Source organism: Saccostrea cucullata, unplaced genomic scaffold, assembly GCF_032062105.1.
Source record: "Saccostrea cucullata isolate Sc308-1 unplaced genomic scaffold, CSIRO_AGI_Scuc_v1 ctg86, whole genome shotgun sequence".
NCBI lineage: Eukaryota > Metazoa > Mollusca > Bivalvia > Ostreida > Ostreidae > Saccostrea > Saccostrea cuccullata.
The window spans coordinates 194,551-218,275 of record NW_026930361.1 but is presented as its reverse complement, the minus strand read 5'-3'; the positions used below and the strand labels follow the sequence as shown (position 1 = coordinate 218,275).

The following is a 23,725-nucleotide window of genomic DNA, read 5'->3' as shown; positions in this document are numbered from 1 at the left end:
AAGCATCCTGGGGTAGTGTAGATTCTAAATTGTTCAAATCATGACCCCCAGAGGTTGGGCGGGGCCACAATGGGGAATCAAAGTTTTACATAGAAATATATAGGAAAAATCTTTAAAAATCTTCTCAAGAACCATTGGGCCCAAAAAGCTGAAACTTATGTGGAAGCATCCTGGGGTAGTGTAGATTCTAAATTGTTCAAATCATGACCCCCCGGGGGTTGGGCGGGGCCACAATGGGGAATCCAAGTTTTACATAGAAATATATAGGAAAAATCTTTAAAAATCTTCTTTTCAAGAACCACTGGGCCAGAAAAGCTGAAACTTATGTGGAAGCATCCTGGGGTAGTGTAGATTTCAAATTGTCTAAATTATAATTAGTGGGGTAGGGTGGGGTCACAATATGTATTACAAGGGGATAACCTGGTAAAGAACAGAATGGTCAAAGCTTCTCAGGTGAGCGATGTGGCCCATGGGCCTCTTGTTCTTGTTCTGTAGGTAATGGCTGCCGGTGGTGGGTATGGTAAACTTCTGGAGGACCGTCCACCGAATGCTGTTATACTGGAGGCCCAGAAATACGTCAGGGACAGGCTGGAGAAGAAGTGGCTCCCTCTGTTCCTGGCCACTCCCGAGTTTGCGGAGCGTCAGAAACCCAAGGCTGGCATGGACGATGTAGTGGATGATGTCTTGGTTCAGAAAAAGAAGAAATCTCAGTCTGTGATGAAGGTTTGTGGCTTATTTAGTGTTAAATCAAGTAGAAATTAAGATGCTTTACTATTCTGTGCATTAATCCTTTATTTAGATATTGCTTTGTACATACATATAAATTCTAAGGATGTATATAAAGCAAAGATTATGTAGAGCAATAGCCATAATTCGTAAAATTTTGGCTAATGAAGAGTCAATGACTGTGATTTGATCAAGGAGAAGTGTAGGCCAGGACATCATGCTAGACCTGCTGGTGCTCTACTACTGAGCTACCAGACCAATACACTTAATCCCAGTTAGATATTAAAACTTGCTACTTCTAATAAAAACACCTTCATTGATACATGTACAATATACTTCCATGCATAAAATTGCACATATGTGAATATCATATAAAAACTGATTTTAATAATTTAGTTTTAAAATATTTTCAGTTGTTGGACACAAAGTGGCAGTCTTCTGCAAAGGACGTAATTCTCTTCCGAAAATGTTTGCTCAATCCAGTAACGGCCTTGCAGTTCCGTCGCTACGTATCGGTCAAGGACATCTCCAACAAGGAAGACAAACTGGAGAATGATGTTCTCTTCTGGTTAGAAGTCCAGCGCTTCAAGGTCAGTAATGTCCATAGAAGGAAAAATCCAGAATAATTTAATAGATCTGAAAAGGAAAAATATTTACTTCAAAAATAACATTACCAAAGTTTTAAATATAATAATAAAAATTCTGTTCCTCTTAAACAACATGAATGTTAGTTAATCTCTTTTGAAATGATGAGAAAAGATTTGAATTTGTAAGTAATGAATTTTAGTTCATAATAGTAGAATGAGAGATAAAAACTTATTTTTAGATATAAAGTAATGATATTTGTTTTTGATAGGATCTGTATCACGTTCACTGTGATGACGCAGTGATCCTAGCCAAGGTGAACTCCATCATTGGTTGTTTTATTGAGTCGACCATTCCACCAAGTCTTCAGATTGATATACCAGCAGACCTTGCTGAGCGCATCGCAGAACGAAAATACGAAAGGAGTCCATACATCTTTAGGGAAGCTCAGGTACTTTGTCTCTGGTGTCTGATATAGCACTTGTTTTATAAACTGTATCTTTTTCTTTAAATATTTAAACAATCTGAGATAAACTGCAGTCTGTAAAATTGACACAGTATATTTTGTACTGTAAATGAAAGATAATACAGAAATGAAGCAAAGGGTTTGAAGTAGAAAAGCCTTTCTTGGAAATACATGTATAGAAAACAAGCTGTTGGAAATCATTATAATGAATGGGATTGTAATAGAAATTCTGTGAGCATTTCCAAATGGCACAGTTAATTAAGAATGATAGACATTTACATTTGATTTGTAGCTAATCGTCTTCCGTTACCTGTACCAACACTGGAACGATTTCATCAACTTTAGGAGTAACATTGCTGATGAGAAGGTCTTACCCACCATAGAAAGACGAAGGAGACATGCTAAAATCAAGGAAAGACATCGACAGAGGGAAATGGAGGAGAAAGCTCAAAAGGTAAAACTAGGGGGCTTGTAAACGTTTGTCCCAACCAATAAAATGAAAACAGAATTAGACATTGTTATAAGAGATGCTATCAGTATAATGATTAGAAAATTCAGTTAAATGTTCTGGAATAATTGTAATTCTAAAAAAGGAAAGGAGGAAGAAAAAGATTTTAAGTTTAAAAAGGAAAAGTTTAAATTCTTGAGAGTTCTTCTCTTGTTTGTAAAGTCCTAATATGTTGTTAAATTTTCTTGTGATTTTTGTATGTGCAATATAGGACAAAGAAAACAAAGTGGTAAATTGATTGACTTTTAAATAATATCTCTCTTTCTATACATTCATCTTTCCATGATCAACACACCTTTAATATTTCAGTATTTGGGGGATTATTTCTAAAACATTTAGTGTGCACTTCAACATAATGCATCCCAAAGATATCACAATCAACACAGAGTGTTTACATTGATTAAATTTATGATTTTTTTTTTGGTCAGGCACATGGCACCTCTTTAAAAAGCACAATGTTTTTGTTTTATTTTTTAATAATTAAGACTAAAATTATTACATCTCAGTACTACAAGTATGTGAAGATTATCGTAGGAATGTTGAATTTATTGCAGGAAATCCTATATTTTTGTTTCAGTTAATTATTATACATGATCCACACAAAAAATGGTACACACCATTTAGTCGTAAATATGTAAGTGATTGATGCATGATATTATAACAAATTATGCAGTACATATATTTATAATGCAGTGGCTTTATGAAAATTGAATGGCTTCAATAAAACTTAATATATTATGCTAAATGTCATGATCCTGTTTGATATTTTAGACTAAGCAGGAACTAATATATCATATTTGTATGAAGCTTTGAGTTAATGGATTTAATTATGAAGAGCTGCATGTTACATAATTACAAAATACAGATGAACCACTCAAACTGGTGAATCCTTTTTGAAGTAGTCGGGCAATTATATCTAATGGTTTACATTTCTTTGACAGTGCTTGAGCATTTAAACTTGAACTTAACATTTTAAAGGTCGCTGCATTTAGATATGACAGCATAGAAATTCCTGCAATAGGCCCCCCATGAATGCATGCCTTTACATTCCCACCCTGCATCAATAGTCTATAGAATGGCCTTGCGCTGTGGCCCACTTGCAGTCTTGTTCTCAAAAGCTGTATCAATGTAATCTCTGTCTTAATACACTGGGCCTGGAAATCTGCCACAAACCAAAGTTTATAAACATTTTGAAATCTATTGTATCACACACAATCATTGTGTACACTGTTATTATCTAGGGAAGTGCATTAAACTCTCTGACTTCATCAACTGCATCTTTGAAAACCACCCACAAAACTTTGCCCCTAAACAGGGGGTGGCATTCTTCGAGTCCCTCCACCCACAAACACAAGAAGACAGTAAGTTGGATAAAGGCTATGATCCCCTCGGTGTGGAGATGAAGGCTCGGTGTGACACTCAGTCTGGATTATCCCCTCGCACAGGGGGAAGGGTGGCACAGAGACTCCTCAAACTTTTGGGACTGGTACAGAAGTTTATTTATAGGGGATAGGAGGTGGTATATGGACTGGGTGAATTGCAGGCACTGGTTGTAAATGTGTTGTGTTAATGTGGGTTATCTTTACATGGTTATATGGTGTGGAATCAAATTAATTTGTGGTGTGGAATTAATAAAATTGGTGGTAAAATGTAAGCACTTAAGAAAAAAAAGTTGGTTTGTATTGATAAATTCTAAAATACTTGTGAGAATCTACAAATTTAATATGAATTAAATATATTTATGTTAGAAAAATTGGATGATATTTACAAACTCTCAGATAATTTTCATTTATATATATATATATACTTGGATTTAAAAAAAAAAATGCCGCTGTTAATAAATAAAATTCTCATTTTAAAGGAGGCAGAAAGGCGGGCAGCTGAGGGATTACCTCCCCTTGGTGATGAGGATGAAGATGACCAGTTTCATGACCCCTTTGCCATGCATCGGACTGAGGAAGATGAAGAGGAAGCAGGACATGGGGACACAAAGGACAAGATTTCCTGGTCTTATTCCAGTTATATGGCTGCCTTACACAAAGAGGACATTCTCAATAACACAGACGAGAGCACGTTCAGCTCCCTCATGTCTGATACATGTAAGTGATTTCCACCATGATTTTTCCTCCTGAAATACATGTACCTATATTCTGAAAACTGTCATTTCTTACCTCTGATTTGTCATTATAAGCATGTTACACTTGTTTCAGAAATCTACAGTAGAGCATGCTTAATATATAGCAAAGTGCCATAGATGAATAATTTTGATTTGTTATGGAAAAAATTTGTTATAACGGTATCCATTAAGTTTATAAAAATTATGGGAATAGAAATTATGCCACTTTAAAGCTGAACAGGATTTGTAACAGGAATTTTTCAGCCATATTTGATTGGTCTCTCACTATATCTGAGGGCCTCTATACAGGGCTCGACATTAACGCTTGTCCGCTTGTCCAGTACCAATGAAAAATAAATTCGGACAAGTGAATATTGCTGGGCACTTGTCCGATTGGACAAGTGCATTTTAATGTAAAGGAGTCTCTAAATAATAAAAAGAACGACTGTTGAAAGCTAAATCGGTAGTCTCAACCCAAGACGGAAGCTGTACATAAAATCCAAACTTCGATCCCAATATGTATCGCTATATTAATATTGAGTTCACATTCGATCGGGATCGAAGTTCACTATAATTGCACTGAAAAGTCATGGAAGATACGAACCGAAGTAGTGAATATTGTTTGATGTTGACAGTTTCACTTGTGGACATTTATGTTATTGTCAGGACAGAAAGCCTAAATTAGATTTCCTTTTATCTGTCTGTAACAATAACATCAAGAATCAAGCAAGGGCATGACATGTGTAAATAAATGGACTTAATTTTAATTTTCAAGTTGAAACTATTGAACTTTAATCTATTGAAAATTTTCGGACAAGTGAAGTTGAATTTCGGACAAGTAAATGTCTTGGTCACTCGTCCGAATGGACAAGTAGGAAAAAAAGTTAATGTCGAGCCCTGCTATATAAAGCCTCTCAGTCACTGTTCAGTGTAAGCAATCATCACCTATGCTATACAGCACTCAGCAGCAACAAAAAATAACTACTTCTAATGCAGGAGAGTAAGACACCAAAGAAACTTACAACAGTCGCATAGGTCAGTGCAGTATATGAACAAACACAGAAACATGTAACTGCAGTATAAACAAAGAAAATGCAAGATAACCAGCACAAACATGCAGGTCACCATTCCAAGATGATACTCGTGACAATAAAGCAGTCAGGTGTAACCAATGCAAAGAGTAACTGTATACCCTAGTGCTGATATTTTAGATCGATTGTAATATTGAAAAATGCTGTATGCCTATTAACAAGTCATGTTCAGCTTTAAAAGTGAATACATCAGAAATTTAGAATTGTGTTTGTTATATCTATCTTTTACAGTGTCCCCTTATATATTATACATGTATATGAAAAATACAATGTTGACAACTCAGAATTCCTGTATTTTATGGTGTATTTGACATTGTAGCATCAGTCCATGGCAGTGAGTCTGCAGAGAAGGAATCTAATGCTGTGACCGTACAGTCCTCTTCTACTGTTACAAAAAAAGAAATGAAGACTGAACAAACTCAAACTGACAAAAGGTACAGTTCTTATAACTGGTGAAAGAGATAACTCACAGAATTTTATGTAACGAACATCACAATTTCTTTTATGATTCCATCTATTTTGTACTTTATTTTTTATTATTGTGTCCATTATATAATGATGGAAGATATCTGGTTGATATAGAGTTACTTATAATTTCAGGAAACATGGAAAGGTTGGTTTTGCAGAGGAGCCCTCAAAACCTGAAACTCCAATTAAAGGTAAACATAAATGTTTCATACAATTATTAAAAACATTTATTTCATGAAAAACGATTTCAACTACACTTAGTTTTATTTCCTATTTAGTGTACTGTAGATCAACGAATATTTGCAACACCTTATTTGCGCAAGATAGGTATTTGGTATTTATAAGTAAAAAACAAAATTTTCACAAATGCTGGTTATTGCTGTATACTGGTCGGTATATCCTAAGCCAATAAAAATTTAAGGTCAAAATCTAGTAAATGACTTTAGAATAACTTTTCAGTGCTAAATCCATTATTACGTCATAATCACTTTCAACTTTCTTTTTCCCGTACTTTACGGTTCTAATAGAATTATGTAGAAAATAAAGTATTTTCATGGAATTCAATTTGAAATCACATGAAAAGTAGTCCCGATACCTATCTTAAATTTAACATTATTTTAAAGTAGAGACTAAGAACATACAAATAACCCTTTTCTGAAAAATTGTAGGCAATCTGGATACATTTTCTTTGTCTGATATGGAAAAAACTCCCATTTTTCGAGGTGACGTAAGTCAGCCTCGATAGCTGCTCTATAGCTTAATGGCGGACCCCTGTGATCACTACCATTTGCATTTTCTTATTGATCTTCGCTCTTTGGGACAGATCAGTAATCTTGTTGTTAAAATATGATACCTTAGAAGGCAAGGATAAAATCAGAGATAGGTTGCTAATATGTAAACAATAGCACTTGCAAGATGGATTGGAAATATTAAAACGTTAATTTTTATCAGTTCTCTAAGAAATATAGTCCTCTTATTATGCATGTATTGAAATCAGAATTTCAGTCACAAAACAAGATCTACAATGTATTCAATTTAATTTCCAAGCAGTAAGTAGTGTTTTTATGGATTTACAAATACTTAATACAAGTTCCTGAGTGGGAATAAGATATGAAGTATCCCTACGCTCTGAACTATTTTAGCGAGGGTAAAATGTAAACAACTGGCTGCAGCAAGGATCGTGACCTACATGTATGTGTATTGAACGTCGATCGCAGGCAAGGTAGAGAACAGAACAGTATACACTGAAACAAAACAGAAGGAAGCGTTCTGCTTGAATTGAAACATGCAATTAAATAAATTCGGGGTTAACATAGAGGCGTCTGAGGCGCAATAGTCCCTACTGAGCTCCAAAATTCAGCGTAAATTATCACAAAAGCGAAGTTATTTTCACCCTTCTGTTTTTGTAATTCATTAAAAAAAAATCTGTTTAGAACGTAAAAATATCGTCCCGATCTTATAAATCCGTTTGGTGCTATCACTGTTGAAAATTAAGGTGAATAACAGCGGGGCACCTGTACCTATTTCGCTGCATGCTAATGAGTAATGACCACTTCATCGAATACTCGGTCGGAACTCCTCTAGAATTTAGGATTCCGCATATGAAAAATTACATTGTTACAAGTTATACACAACACACAGCTAAACATCTATCGATGTCATACCGAAGGTAGATCATTTCTATTGTTAAAATGATTGAATCGTGCTGTAAATAGAGACATGCATGTAAATTTTAGAGCTATTAATCTAGTCTACATTGTTTTGAACATATTTTATTGTATAAACAAAAGGATTGGAAACAAGTTCTTTCAACTTACGAGTTCCTCTCCTTAAATATAACTATATGTCATGCAATTAAAATGTAGTACATAGAAATTTACATAATAATTTATACTTGTAATAAAATTATTATCATGTGGTTTCTATTATTCATAATTTTAAGAATTCACAAAAAAGAAAGTTATTATAAGGAATTTGAAAATGAACTTTACAGAGGATGTAAAAACTTTAGATTGATAATAGCGAATAATTTGTTTTCAAGCTGTAGACATTTATATGCCTTGTAACTGGAAAATTTGAAATAATATATTTTTCAACTATACCTTATGCTAAGTATTTTAATTTGATAGTTATATTTTAAATCTTAAAGCTAATAATATAGATTTTGATTTGATGGGCGAATTCAATCACTAAAGTAAAATCACTAATCCCCTAATCTACTATCTGGGAAGTCAAATTTTAAAATGCAGAATTTATGTACCTTTCTTTGAAATGTCAAATTGGGCCTGCTCTTGGCAAAGAAAATGCTGCATCAATGATAAATGTTGTTTCCTTGCTCCGGGGCACTTTTGATCTAATTTCACTTTTACTAATAAAGAATTACTAGTACATGTATTTGTAGAAAAGTGATGAGATTTTAAGTTTTACGGCCCCAGAGCCTTCATGCTGCAATTTCAAAAATATATGACACGTACATTATTTTCTTTTTCATACAAAGTTCATGAAAAGTTTAACTAAGGGGGATTCTTTAATACGTTGGCATATTGTAGAGAACCCTGGTGACAGAGTTAGGATACACTGGACAAAATGATACTGGCAGGATACTTATTATATTTAGTGTTTTATGTAAGCCCAGTGTCTGCACATTTTTGTTAATATCATTAAATATAATGTTCATCCTTAATACTGTGTAACTAGCTGCAAGTCTGTATCTCTTCAAAAAAATATATATATATTTTGACAGACCGCAGAGCTACAGTGCCATCCATTGAAAAAAAACTGTATACTAGTATTTATTGCGCACAAAAGTTGTGCTTAGTTCTGGATTAGTTCTTCCAAATTCTTACCTCAATCGCAAAAAAAATACATTTCAAAAAATTCCTTACTCCTCTATGAAGTACTCTCGTAGTTGACATCTGCACGAAGTGCGTTGGATTGAATTATCTTGCAAACCAAAATTGCATTATAAATAGACGATATGTTTGATGATCTCAATTTCAGGACCAGGAGGGCTATTAAAAACAATTATAAGGAACGTTTTGTTGTGGAAACAGTGAAAGAATATGTTAGGAACACACGGATAGTAATATTTTGAGATGACAGTTTAAAAACACGGAGAATAAATCGAGAAAAAGCGCACTTCTTTTTGCGCAATAAATAAACAGTTTTTCAATGGGTGGCACTGTAGCTCTCCGGTCTGTGAATTTTTTTTCGGAGAGCTACAGATCTGCAGCTACTGTATAACAAGAAACAAATCAAAATATAAATTGAAGAGAAATGCGAGGTATTTTCCTCTTATGGTGACGGGTACTGAAGGATAACTATAGTTCACTTTTTATACATCAAATAAGTTACAAAATGCATTGTCGTGTTGGTCACTTTTTTCTTTCCAGTGATTTTCATTGGGGTTTCTCCTAGATTAAAATTTTTGTATATGCCAGTTACTTGGGGGTGAATTTCACATTTTTCTGGAAGACGTCACCTCGATTCAGTACTTTCAGTACTTTGATCAATACTGGTTTTCTTAATTTTTCATTGAAAATGACAGTATAAAATATGATTTTTCATCTTGTTTTTTCTACAAATTATGCCCCGAAACACCTATTTTGACCAAGCTATTGTTATAAAGCATCATTAAAGGAATTAATTTCTTAAATCTGAAAAATCTGTAGGCACCTTCCATTTACTAGATCTTGACCTTAAGCCAGAATTAAATTTTTGGGAGCAAACCATCTGACACAATTATGCAAAAAATAAAGGTTTGGTGAACAAACGGATAAAGGTTTGGTGAATAAAAAGTGATTTACAGTAAAGTGAGGGAGCATTTCATCCCATGTGTGTAGATTTCTAGTATATCTGATCCATAAGATAGTTTTCTGGGGTCCGTTTTACAAAAGAACTTACGACTAAGACCAAAATCTGAAATTAACTGTAAAATTGTCCAACGTAAATCATTTTGTTAAAAATTGCCAGCGTAAAAATATCTCTATATATCCCTTTTAAAAAGAATTAAAACCATGATCAATTTATTTTAAATTGGAAATTTATAAACAGAAGTAAATTTTGGTCTTAGTCGTAAGTTCTTTTGTAAAACGGGCCCCAGATCTTTTGAATACATGTATCTATACAAACAATAATTATGTTTTAAATGCAGTGCTATTGTTGATAATGAGATTATAACTGATGATGATGATGATGATGATGATGATATTACAGGTGCTTTAAAGAAGAAGGGAAAGGAGAGTCCGACATTAAAGGGACCAGTGGGTTTCTCCAAGATGATGCCATTGGAGGAAGAAGGAGAAGAGGAACCAATCAAATCTCAGCAAAAGAAGGTCAAGGTCAAAGGAGAATCATTAATGTCTGTCAAGGAATGAATGAAAGGCTAAGAATTTAGAACCCTGTGAACTACAACAAATTGATGATCGAATGTTATCCATTGGGAGGACCATTTTATTTCCGATGGGTTGTAGAAAAACAGCCTTGTTTACTCTTGGGGAAAAGTCCACCTTTCTAACTCTAGATAGATCTGCATATAAATGAAAATCTTACAAATCTTGAGTACTTGTACAGTAGTTGCCTTATATGTGAACACTCAATAGCAATGCACATCAAAATGAGACATGTCTACCGGTATAATAAGTACAATTTACCTTTCTTTTTCTGAAGTGTCAATTTCATCTTTTAAAAAAATGCACAAAGTATGGACCGTTTTATTATCTGAATCAATAGAATAACCCTTACAAAGAACATGGAGAGGAGGGGATTATTCTGTGATCTTGTGATAAATATATTTCTCATATCAGTTATGATTATTTATTTAATACAGTTTATTATAATTTTTAATATATAAAACATGACATTATTTTTTAACATGAATTTTATTGTCAATGTGTATTAAATTACAAGTCAAACTTGTAGGTCTCAAAATAATAAATTAATGAAGGCTTGCTTATGATGATCAATATTAGATTGATAAGCCAACCATCATGATTGAAGAATTTTACCTGTTTGTGCACGAATTGCTGATCACTTTAGAGCATAATAATATTCTAGGTGATGTTTTGTATTCGTCCAAGCTCAGTCTGTGATATCAAATATTTTTGTCTATTTTTGGTTTATAATTTTTATAAATATTGCTAGTTTTACATTTGTTCAGGTATCTGTAATAATTAAATAAATGTAGAAGAAACTTGATTTTGTTATATTTATCATTAATCAATAATGATATTAATTAAATCGTTCAGGAGAGAATTTCTTTTTTCATTGAGACACGATTGTTGGTTTACATTGAAGAGGTCCATGTAAAGTGTTCAACCTCTTGAGAAAAAAACATCATTTACACATCAAAATTTACATGAACTCTTAAGTATCCAAACTTCATTCAAAGTATGAAAACTCATGTTACACCTAAAGTTTCATTAAAAAGAATCAATTGGTTCAAAGTGCAGGAACATTTAAAATGACACCAGCAACATTACTTGAAATATATGGAATATTGAAAGACTGGAGTAAGATATTTACAAGGTATTTACAAACTGGACTGCATTATTTGAAGACGGGGACAGAAGTGTTTTTCAGACATATCTTTGGGTTACCAACCCACAACATTCTCAACAGAAAATTTTGACCATGCACCAGGTATTTAATTTTACAACTCTTTATTTCTGCAACATCTATATATCCCTCTGAAAAATGCATTAGGGTAGGTCTTTTAGATATATTAAGGTCAAGGTCACAGAGCATTCATTCAATGAGAATAGGTCAATGCCATTGGATAAGTTCAGAATGCTTCCTTGCAATAAGTGGAACAGGGTAATGTTCATCAGTAACGCCCTTGGTCATGCTGGTTCTGTAGTGGTAATGAGATTGCATATGCTTCTGATGAAATACACTCTGAATATGATAATATCTTGTCTAGAATCATTGTTTATAACAGCCAAAATTAAATCTTAATGGATAATTGTCTGGCATTTTGCTCTACATGTCTACTAGTATGAGGTCAAAGCAATTTGTTAATGAATAAAATTCTGACACAGTTTGCTATATTTGGTTTTATTTTACTTTAAATCATTTTTTTTGGAATGCAGATGATGGTCCCGAGTTGATAACAATGTGAAGATTTTTGTTATCTTCAAATGGCCTTCATGCAAATCATTTTAATCAACCACGGAGTAAAATTGTTTCAAAATTGATCTCTTATTTTTGTTCAGACCTTTGACCTTGACCTAATGACCTTGGGTCAAGCCAAGAGTTTCTGACAACATATGCTACTTTTGAGTCAAGATTGAGTTCAAAATAAAAATATTCCTCCATGTTCAAACTTTGGACATGAACAAGATTTTTTTAAAAACTTTGGTCCTGTCATTATTGTATATAGTGCAGCTGTTACAGAGCTTGCGAATATCTAGAGATCTCATTTTTTTTTTTTTAAGTGAATGGAGAAAAATATCAGCACCCAAAAAAAATATAAATTTGAAATTATTAGTTAAAACATGTTTTAACTTTTATTTCTATTCAACATAAAGAATAATGAAACAAAGAATTATACCTCTACAACTTTAAATTCCCTCGAGGCATTTTTCACGTCTTCTTTAGCCGCGCCCTTTTGGTGCCTCATCTTGACATAGTTTTTCCCAGGATTCTAAGCCGAATGGCGAATACGGCGAACTACGATCTGTCAACAACTTTTCTATTTTGCGAATCTACCGATGGATCATGCAAGGAGTAAGACATTTTACAGTAAGTAGAGAGTCTTTAAAAGTATAATTTCACCATTGTTGTCCATGTTAATAGTATAAGGAAGCAGCACGTGTTTTTGCATCGATTTGTTGTCATATTTAAATGCCCCTCGCGATAGTTGCTGATGTTGGGTCACGGTAAATTTCGCGCGAAGCAATTAGATTGGCTTAAAAAAGATCAACATTGGTATTTCTTGGTATTTTGGTGAAAAAATAGGTAACTTTCAGTTTATATTTATATTATTCGAGGTTTGATAAGAAGGAAGGGAAATAGATTCAATGCAAGTGGGTGTGTTTATACATATATGCATTAACGAATATAGTGTGTGACACCTCGTGTTCTTAGTTTTTGTAAGTACCATATTGTCAAACGTCTTCATAAGCATAGAATATCAAGAAGTCCTATAAAATTAAGCTGAAAGAATGTTTGTATTCTTTATATCAAGTTTTTGAAGCTGCAAGCTAGTTTACAGTTAACATATACAATATGTATGGGATATGAATTGCTCAAAAAAGTTCATATTTAATGATTTCATGTTACTTTTACATCTATTCTTCAGTTGAATTTAAAAAGATTAGAACATGGACGTGGTAAATGCATTAATTTAACAAAAATTACATTGAGAGAACAGAAATTTTATTATTTTAGTGATCTTTTCTAAAGACAAATACAAAAACTACTTTATTATATTATTATATAGATCTCTGAAGCATGCTTGAGTAAAATTTGATAAATTGAAGAATTTGTTCATTATCAGACTCCATCAGAAATTAATATCAGATGTGTTTTCTAGAAATTTTCAAAACAAAATCAATAGCCCCTATCCGTTAAATTGCCTTTTTCAATGGAGACATGCTGGTACATCTTCATTACATTGAGTAAGATCCCTTCAATTTATATGGCAGAAAGGTTTAAACAAACATCAGAATATTATTTTTGCTGAAAGAAAGAGTATGTACTTAATGTCTTTAAAACAATCCACAAATTAATATATTTGTTGCATGCATACATTCATTATTGTTTATCTCTGAACCACAATATATCATCATATTGGAAAGCTAAATGAAAAACCATAGATTTTTTTTTTATTGTCAATATCTCTCTGTTAAGCATGCACTCTCAACTTTACAGTGTTTGAAAAGGTGTCAGGAAAAAAATATATAGTGCTTGAAAAAGATAGATGTGTTAAGGTTTTCTGTGAAAAATATTTTCCAATAATGCCTTCTTGACAAGAGACGTTTTTTGCCATATTGTAAAATGAAAAGCAAATTATGGACCTGATCTAATTATAATCCGAGGTAAACATAGTCATTCATTGAAGGGTAAAGCATTATCTGAACAAGAAATCTACAATTTTGTTGTAAAGGGTCTGGAGCACATGATTTTTAAAAAAAAACTATTTAATTATCGGAATTCATGAAACATACCATTATTCTCATTGAAGAAAAACAGGTCACTTTGTGAGTCTATGGCAGGTTCATACTTAGTAACCCCAGCTAAGCTAACACAGGCCTTGCCTTTCTCAAATCGGGTTTTTTTTTTCTTAAAAAAAGAAGTTACTTTTTTTCTCTCTCAGAAGAAAAGAATGCATAACAGGTTGACATTAAACTTCCTGAGTGTTTAAATTAATTGAAAAGCCGGGCCAACCTATAAAGCTGGGGACTGAATTCCAACACTTCGAAAAAGCTGGTGATATAGAGTGTGGATGTGTTCTTGTAAATTAGGGGGAAAGACTTTATACAGGGCAGTGATATCTTCACTGTGAAAGTGACTAGCATGGTAATAAGATATTCCATTGTGTTAAAGTTTTACATTTTTAACTGCATTTTTTACACCCCCTTAAAAAGTTGCAAGTAAGATTTTTGAGGCTCCTGGGGGATATTATATCAAGTGTGTATTTTTAGGGATGGTAACCTGACCCCTTTGTTGGTGCCTCACCTGGCAGAGTCTGTAAATCTACACCAGTGACGCTATCAGTTTACTGCATGGCATGCCAAGAAATTCATCTCTCCTCTCTCCTCCACAGCTATAATGAGATTCACACTCATAATGTTTTAGACTCGCAGCTCAGACAAACATATGCTCACTCTTGCTCAGGTTCTTGTCATTGTTATTAATATCAATGAACGTATATTTCTCAGAAGTATATTAGTTTTGGTTTCAAATTTCATAAAATTGCCATATTTTAGGAGTGAGACCTATTTTAAGGCTTTAAAAAAATTATTTCATTGATGGTTTAAGATATGGAACCTTATCAAGAAAAACGATATGGATTTAAAAGAAGTTAATTTTTTTTCATTTTAAGAATTTAATCTGCCATAAAACTAAATCTGTAATATAAGGTCTGGTTTCAGAATTAAAATTCCTTGGTCTTTGACTTTTCATGGTTTCATATTATGGTACAAAAAGTTATTAATAAAAAGGGTCCAAATATGCCTACAGTTAAATTTCTGTTTTTACTTTAAAACAATTTAAAAAATTCGACATGATTTCCTTCCATTTAGTACATGTATTATGGTTATCAGTATTATGCAGAATTATTAAAAGGTTGTTACATCAGAAATAAAGAACATTTTTAGATTTAGATTTTTAGATTTTTAACATAGGAGGCTGTGAGCCTATAATGTCCACCTGCGCATTGCAAAGAAATTAAGTGTGCAGTCCATCGACTTAGTCAGGGGAATTAAAACATTTCTTGTATACTGCAGAAAAAAATATCTCGTAGAACATGTACATAATTTAGAGTATATTTTTATGAGGGTTGATCCTAAATAATGTCACTGTGTCTATTTCATTTATTATATTTGGCACCTTATTATCAATTATTATGCTTCCTGTCAGTTTGTCTCTATATAACCCATACTCTACTATTCTCGCATAGTGGTCTAAGGATTTATATAGCTGTACTATGCCGAAATAGTCAATTTTCATTCTTCAATGCACACACAGGGAATAACTCGCGACCTTGCCAGTCTGATGCCTTATCGATTACGCCACAGAGACGATCACTGATTGGGAGAATTTTATAAAATATATATTAATTTATACAATTGACACAAGAAGAGAAAATAGACAAATATTATTTGAAAACATATATTTATTCTAAGGAATCTTAGATAAATGTGTACAATTTCAAACTGATTACATAATTTAGATGAATTTATCATTTTATTTTTAATATAGCGCTTAATTAAAAGAAAATTATATTTTATAATCCACGTCTGTAAACAAATCAGTCTTACTAACAAAACAGTAAATAAAGATGAGTATCTTTGGGACAGAAAATTCTGACTTATTTAGAGGAAATACTAGTAACCAAAATAACTAAGCATGCAACTAATTTTAGCATGAAGATTTTGAATGAGTTTTTACAAGTGCGCTGTGTTACCACCATTATTTTCAGGAAAAAATCAAATGGATTGCCGCATAAATAATAACAACAGTCAGCATAATAATAACAATAGTGTTGCATTATGCATGTACTAAAAGGGTTTGACACATAGTGCACTCGCCTCCGGCTCGTGCACCATGTGTCCACTATTATATAATATGATATACCAAAAGATGCACATATATAAATCTAATTAAAATTGAAATTGTCATTTTATAATGTTTAATTGAATTTATTTTATAGATGTTGAAAACCTAGAACATAGGGTGTGTTGCCACGTCACATTTTAAGGTGTATTTTTATTGCAATGAAAAAGACCATCACAGTCAAAAAGCATCTAAAATGCGCCTAGTCGGACAATATTCTAAAACACAAAATTTCCCTCAGTTTCTAGTTGTTAGTTGAAAATTAAATGGCCTCATTTATAATTTTGATCATAAACATAGTTGTTTTACCCTGATGCATTGAACAAAGGAATTGTCGAAATGAAAAAAAAATGTTGTGTCGATCTGTAATGCATTTTTGCTTCAAAATGAGGAAATCGCCAATAGAGACAGTTATGTTGACTAATCAGACTCACAGAGGAACAAATGTAGATAAGAGACTTGTTTATAGATGGTTTCCGAAATTTTGGGTGTGTGATGGGTCATTGAATGACCAGCGGAGGACAAGAAAAATTGAAAGATGGCAGGTCGCATGGAAACTTCAATGGCACCTGATGATGTCAAAAATACAGACATTTAGCGAACATGTAAAATTTTAAGTTTGCCTTATGCTACTGCTCAAAGAATATTGACAGAGGTCTTAATTATAAAAATAGTGAGTGTACGATGGGTACCAAGAATTTTAAAAGAAATTTGAATTTGTGAACGTGTTTGTAAATCTCAAATATTTTAAGTGAAATGAAAGAGAAACGTTGAAATGTATGACGGTGAGTATCTGTCATATGGTGTTATTTAGGCGCGATGACTACCATAATCGCACCTTCTGTATTATCAGATATTTGGAAAAAGTATAAATCATATTGAATTGAAATTTAAGGTCTGATCTGAAATAAATGTAGCTTCCATCAATTATAATTTTAATGTTTTACGTTTACCAGCAATTTTATTGAAACTGTGACATTACTTTTGGATCAACCCTTGCATAATAATTGTACCTTGCAAAACATTCACAAAGCCAATTAATAAATAGCCAAAAATTTTTTTTTTAAAATGTGTATACTCATAACCTAAAATTCTGTAAATCATTCATATTTATGGTGAATATTTTGTATATAAGATGTTTCTTTACCACATACCAATCAATATATGAATGTATATTACAGCAAAGGTAGTTTGAGGCCTTTTTGATTCAAAGCTTGAATCTCAGTGATTTTCATATGAATATATACAATGTACATGTATATAATTATTTGTTAATGATATTAAAATAGGATTATCAGAATCACCAGATAAGTGGGCATGCCTTTCTGATTCTGGGAAGCTTTTATAGCTATCTAATTTAAATCTCTGTTCTCTTAGGAAGTAATCTAAATGGAATATTTACTTGTTTAATGGATTCTGGATAAAATGAAAATTTATCTAAAGTTGGAATTCCAGGTGTTCTTGCAAATTTGAACACTTTCATCACTCAGTAAAAATGTCTGGCTTTTATATAAATTGTGTTGTTAGTATTTCATGTTCTTTCCATTCTGCAGTCTAGATGGACAGATCAGGTGAGCTAGAGGTACCACAGGACAGACTTGTAGATGAGGTGGACAGAATGTGAGACATGATGAAGGGAGATGGCAAAAGAAGTCCCTCACCAGCCAGTGTAGAGGTAGGTACAGATTCAGTTCATGGTGTAAAGTACTGGTGTAAAATTTTTTGATCCAAAGGTTTTTGTCTTTTTCATGCGTGGTAAACTTCCAGAGTTCATATTTGAAATGAAGAAGAATGAATTTCTGGGTGGTTTAGTTCTTGTTAGGTGGTTGAATTTCCAGTGTGAAAGCCACTCTTATACATTGTGTCTCTGTACTCTATCAGCAAGATTTAGGAATTAATTTTCAATGCATTCAGACATATTATTAGCTCACCTGAGCCAAAGGCTCAAGTGAGCTTTTCTGATCAAAATTTGCCCGTTGTCTGTCGTCGTTGTCGTTGTCGTCGTCGTTGTTGTTGTAAACTTTTCACATTTTGATCTTCTTCTCAAGAACCACTGGGCCAAATTCAATCAAACTTGCTACAAAGTATCCTTGCCAGTTGGGTAAAGGGGATTCAAGTTTGTTCAAATGAAGGGCCACGCCCTTTTCCAAGGGGAGCCAAGGGGAGATAATTATGAATTAGAGAAAAATTAATGGCATTTTTAAAAAATCTTCTTCTCAAGAACCACTGGGCCAGGAAATAAACTCATGTGGAATCATCCTCAGGTAGTGTAGATTCAAGTTTGTTCAAAACATGACCCCCGGGGGTAGGGTGGGGCCAAAATGGCCGATCAAAGTTTCACATAGGAATATGTAGGGAAAATCTTTAAAAATCTTCTTCTCAAGAACCACTGGGCCAGGAAAGATGAAACTCATGTGGAATCATCCTCAGGTAGTGTAGATTCAAGTTTGTTCAAATCATGACCCCCGGGGGCAGGGTGGGGCCAAAATGGCCGATCAAAGTTTTACATAGGAATATGTAGGAAAAATCTTTAAAAATCTTCTTCTCAAGAACCACTGGGCCAGGAAAGATGAAACTCATGTAGAATCATCCTCAGGTAGTGTAGATTCAAGTTTGTTCAAATCATGACCCCCAGGGGAAGGGTGGGGCCATATGGCTGATAAAAGTTTTACATAGGAATATATAGGGAAACCTTCTAAAATCTTCTTTTCAAGTACTTCAAAGCCATGCTTAGTGATATTTATAGGGAATCAACCTCAGGTAGTATAGGTTCTAGTTTGTTCAAATCATGACCCCCTGGGGGCTAAAATTCAAGCCCCCCCCCCCCACCAACCTCAGTAGGCTTTCAATTCTGATCTGATATGTGTTTTTTCCATAGCCAATTCCTCAGGTGAGCGATGTGGCCCCTGGGCCTCTTGTTAATAAGTTATTTAGAAGATGGATGTAGACAACAGGTAAGTAATCCATACATAAGATCACAAACATGACATGGATCTTCCTCAGGTTGACACATCAGCAAGCTATAGGGAAATTGTGAGAATGTTTGTCTAACATATTGGAATCTGCTTCTTAATTTTGTGTAATGTATGGGTGTATTCAACATTTGCTCTACAATCTTAGAACTTGTGCGCTTAAAACGTTTGACAAACACATTATGCATGTTCATAACTTACAGATAGGATACTCATTGAAAAGCAATGATAAGTAATATTGATATGCAGGCATCCTCAAGTAGTGCAGATTTAGGTTTGTTCAAATCATGGCTTTTGAGAGAAGATGGGGTCCAGTGAGGGAACAAGGTTTTACTGTAAGCTTCCTCAGCACCCTGTCAAATGCCAATCAGCTTACAGTGTTTCCATCCCGTGTAAATTCAATCAATTAAATTTTATCAACATCAAGACATGACATATAAAAAAAAGGGGGGGGGGTCAGTAAATAACATAATTTACTTCACATCCTTGTAAATCATAACCAAGTTCCATTTCTCGTTTCAAATATTTCATTTAATAAAGACTTCAATGAAATAAATCAAAACAGTTAGTACATCTATATGTGTCTAAGTCCTAGCTTAACATCTCTGGCCTAATAAAATACAGTGGATTGCGGTAATGCGGTGGAGAAATTATACCTACTTAATTTGTATTAGTTTACATTATTTTCTTATACCTAAGTCGATAGTAATTTACAGTCAGTGATGTGATGACGTAATATGATCTGATCGTTATGATCGTTGTGTTGAAACTGGCGTTGGCTGCTCATATATATAACCTTCTATAATGGTCACATGATCACAACAAACCAATGAATAATTGTCCTTTCTGGAGCCTCTCAGAACTACTTTACCTACATATTGTATAATACAAAGAAAATAACATCGCTCAAAATGTCCTTTCTACATGTAAAGTAGGAGCTATAAATTCTATTGATATACATGATAAAATAAGTTCAACAAACAATCTGTAATAAAACGGACACACACACACAATCCTCGGCGTAGTAATACCGGACAATAATGTACACACATAAGTATTACACTACACATTCAAGTTCCAAAACATTTCGTCAAATAAAACATAATCAAATGACAATGCTGCAATAAAATAACATTTAACTATCAATTATAAATATTTGAGGACACGGACAGTGTTATTTCGATCGTATCAATTGTAAAACAACAATGTTTATGTCACATGACTATTTTCTTCAGGATGAACCAATTTACAACACGTGATAATGCTGAAATAAGTAAGTAAATTACAGTCGTAACATGGTAGATAATGATGAAAAACTGACATACAACATCTCAGTATAACTGTCCCTTACTGTCTGTTCAACAATATCTCGCTAGATCGTCTAGTAATACAAAAACAACATTTGTTTACATTACAGTGTCGAAGTGCAATGTGTATTGCATCAATAATTCAAGTAAACAAAAAGATAATGAAATAACAGGAGCAATAAAACATTTCTAGTAAATTTACAACTGGATGCTACTTTACTTCACTAAAAAACACTCCACCATCAGCCTGTCAGTGCAATTAATATGCAAAATTCTAAAGTCCAACCCCCATGCATATTACATTACAATGGAATAATGTATGGAGGAGAAATTCTTCACAAATCATTTAAACATCAAGGACATGATTAATCAGTAAATAACATAACAATTAAAGCTATGGTGGTTCATTGAAACATCAGCTAAGTCCATATGTCTGCAAACATTTTATCCTCTAATTCAGAATGTCCTCAGATGATGGCACAATATAAGGTGAACAGTCATCTTTTTACATTGTTCAAGCTTCCATCTACTTTCTTTTCCTAGCCACAACCAGGTTGATGCCTTCTTGGCTGCTATTTCTATACTGCTGTTTATTTTCTTTCTCATACTTCCACTCATTCCTAATGTTGCCATTAGCCTCCAACATATGCTCCACTCATTCCTAATGTTGCCATTAGCCTCCAACATAATGCTCCTGGCAAAACTCATGTACCCCCCTACCCTCCATCTCCCACCAGGGAAGCAATTCATCATGATTTGAATACATGTATTTGCATTCATGGGCCTCTTGATATAAAATCTCCCTTGGCACAGTCAGCTCTATCAACATCGGTTTCATCATGCTTTTAGATATGCGTAAATTGTCTGGCTGCTGGGTAGTCGCTACAATTGTTTGGAAAATTAGCTTTTTTTCTCAAGGTTGACTTGTAGCTTGTAGTGTTAGTATGCCATCTTAAGATTTTATGGTGGTCTTAGTTGGTTGCTCCTACCCCTGACAAAATTGATGAAAGACATTGCTGATCAAAGTGTTTATAGTCCTTCTTCCCCACTGTCTGCAGTGTTTGGGCAAGGCTTCAAATACCTTGCCTGTACCTTCCCTGAGAAATGATCACCTTGCAAGTGATAATATGTGCTTAAGGTTTGGCTAGTTTCTGGTACAAACATTTAGTCTTCTGACATTGGGTACATGTATTCTCTTTCTATTTTAATTCCCTGACACTGCTTTGATACATCTTGCCTCTTCCTCCTCTTTTCATATCTCCTGATAGACTAATTTCCTTTAACCTCTTGCTGATGGCCACACCCTTCTGCTTCTGACACTGCTGCATTGCTTTCCACTTTTGTCCTGATTGTACGGGGCTCCAGCTTCTCTTCATTTTGACTGAATGGAGAATGAGGCTCAACTTTCCCATTTTTTGAAAACCTCTCCCACTTATATGAAAAATAAATACAGTTTGGTGGTTTTGCTGTAAAACAATCAGTTTGGGTAGGAATTTTGCTGGAAAACCCTTGCCTTAAATTTCTACAGTAAGCCTGTCTCTGTTGTCAATGTTAACCAGCCTCTCTGTTGTCTCCTGTTCTAGCCATCTTCAGTTGTTGACTTGTTTTAGTGTGACATCGTAGTATTTGTCTTGGCTTTTGAATGTGGTTGTCTTTGATTGATGGTACCTCTCTGCCCTGCATATTGTATAAGTATCCTCTGGTAATCTGTTCCTTTTTACAACCAAAGGCTTGAATTTCATTCAGGTCCATGGGGCTTTTTCCTCCTTGGTCCTTGGGTTTAATTACCCACCTTTTTCTTTTCCTGTGTTGCTGCCAGATGTGTGTCTTGGTCTTTGGTTCTCTGCTCTCTCTTCTTCCTGCCTCTATTAAAAGATTCATTGCCACAACAAAATGGACTGCAAATGAGGTACATCCTGTGCCTTTCTCAGTTGCTTCCATGATGTTATGTTATGTCCCACCCTTAATCTTAGACTGATTGTTGATTGATTGTATGTTGTTTTATGTCCCTCTCTACAATTTTTCACTCATATGGAGACGCCCTCACTTGCCAGTGGAGAGCTACAAATTTTGTCCTATAATCGGCACTGAGGGCCATAGAGCAGTGAGGGATCTTTTTTGAGCCAGCACCTACTGCGACACTGGACCTGGGTTTATCTTGTCTGATCCAAAGGACTGGTCTCTATGTCCTACAATGGGATTTGTACCCGCGACGGAAGGATCAACTCCTTACTTTGTGACTAGAGTAAAAGCTCTAACCACTGCACCATGCGGACAACTCTTAGATTGATCCTTTCAAGGAAATCTTTTAATATCTTTATGTAGTGTTCAAGTGGTGTTTCGATAAGCTTATATGGAAGCGTACTTTTGGAATTTGCCAGATTCAACCTGACAACTGATAGGTCTCTTTCAGTCTCTTTTTTCCCCTCTTTATCAGTTAAGTGTTAGATGATACGGAAGGTAGACCTTGTACCTCACACCATTTGGTCCTAGTGCAACCTGCATGTTTTTCTTACCGGTTCTCTATTTTCTTCGAGTGTTGCTTCTTTGATGATTAGAGGTATCTCTGATGGCAGTTCAACCTCTAATTTGTTGCCGTCAAGTAGTTCAGAGCTCTGGCCTGGTCTCATTTGAGTGTGTTTTCTCTCAACCTCTCCTTTAGGTTTACTAAACATTCCAGACCTCTTTTCCGCAAGAACACTTCATATGGACTTATATGGATGATGGAAGTAGCTATCTTTTAATTCTTTTCTCTCTTCTTCCTGCTTTTCTCTGCATTCCTCAATTCCTTCAGTCTTTTCCTGAGGTCAAAGACTTTTGTTCATCACTGTTTTAACTGAATCTGTTTAACTGTTTTTGCATTCCCTTCGGATGTTTTCAATGTCTTTCTTTATTTGAGTACCTGGTAATCATCCCTTCCACTCTGAACCTATCCTCTGCTATGACATTTATCATTTTATGTGATGCTCTCTTGGTCCTTTCTTCTGGTCCTGCAAAACCTGTCCATTTCTTTGTCCAACTTTATGGGATGCTGCTAATTATTTGTGGCCATTTTCTCCTTCATCTGTAGATGAGTACATGTACCATCATTTTTGTTTTATCTCTAGAACATGACCTTTGATCTTTGATCTTGAAGTATGACCTACTTTAAAAAAATGAAATTTGGTCAACTTTTCTGAATGGTTTGTACATTTCACAAATGAAAAAC

At 34.1% G+C, this 23,725-nt stretch overlaps 2 protein-coding genes across 9 annotated transcripts in view; both read left to right on the top strand.

Moving 5' to 3' along the window:
• The window catches only part of LOC134283825 (regulator of G-protein signaling 22-like), a 38,115-nt gene extending 26,959 nt beyond the window's left edge, over positions 1–11,156 (top strand). For 4 of the 7 annotated variants that reach the window (XM_062766323.1, XM_062766322.1, XM_062766321.1 and 1 more), the window contains 9 exons: positions 496–723; positions 1,140–1,316; positions 1,583–1,762; positions 2,070–2,231; positions 3,527–3,646; positions 4,147–4,384; positions 5,812–5,926; positions 6,093–6,151; positions 10,176–11,156. In XM_062766323.1, the coding sequence (XP_062622307.1) occupies positions 496–723; positions 1,140–1,316; positions 1,583–1,762; positions 2,070–2,231; positions 3,527–3,646; positions 4,147–4,384; positions 5,812–5,926; positions 6,093–6,151; positions 10,176–10,336 (1,440 nt within the window). In that variant the 3' untranslated portion in view covers positions 10,337–11,156. Of the gene's footprint in view, positions 1–495; positions 724–1,139; positions 1,317–1,582; positions 1,763–2,069; positions 2,232–2,496; positions 2,515–2,862; positions 2,920–3,526; positions 3,647–4,146; positions 4,385–5,811; positions 5,927–6,092; positions 6,152–10,175 lie in introns of all 7 variants that reach the window. The other 3 variants (XM_062766325.1, XM_062766326.1, XM_062766327.1) reach the window with 3 other exon arrangements.
• Positions 11,157–12,560: 1,404 nt separating this feature from the next.
• The window catches only part of LOC134283824 (eyes absent homolog 1-like), a 60,401-nt gene continuing 49,236 nt past the window's right edge, over positions 12,561–23,725 (top strand). Inside the window, exons 1-2 of one of the 2 annotated variants that reach the window (XM_062766318.1) lie at positions 12,561–12,701; positions 17,792–17,913. In XM_062766318.1, coding sequence (XP_062622302.1) covers positions 17,866–17,913 — 48 coding nt within the window. In that variant the 5' untranslated portion in view covers positions 12,561–12,701; positions 17,792–17,865. Of the gene's footprint in view, positions 12,702–12,964; positions 13,052–17,791; positions 17,914–23,725 lie in introns of those variants that run through there. The other variant, XM_062766319.1, reaches the window with a different exon arrangement.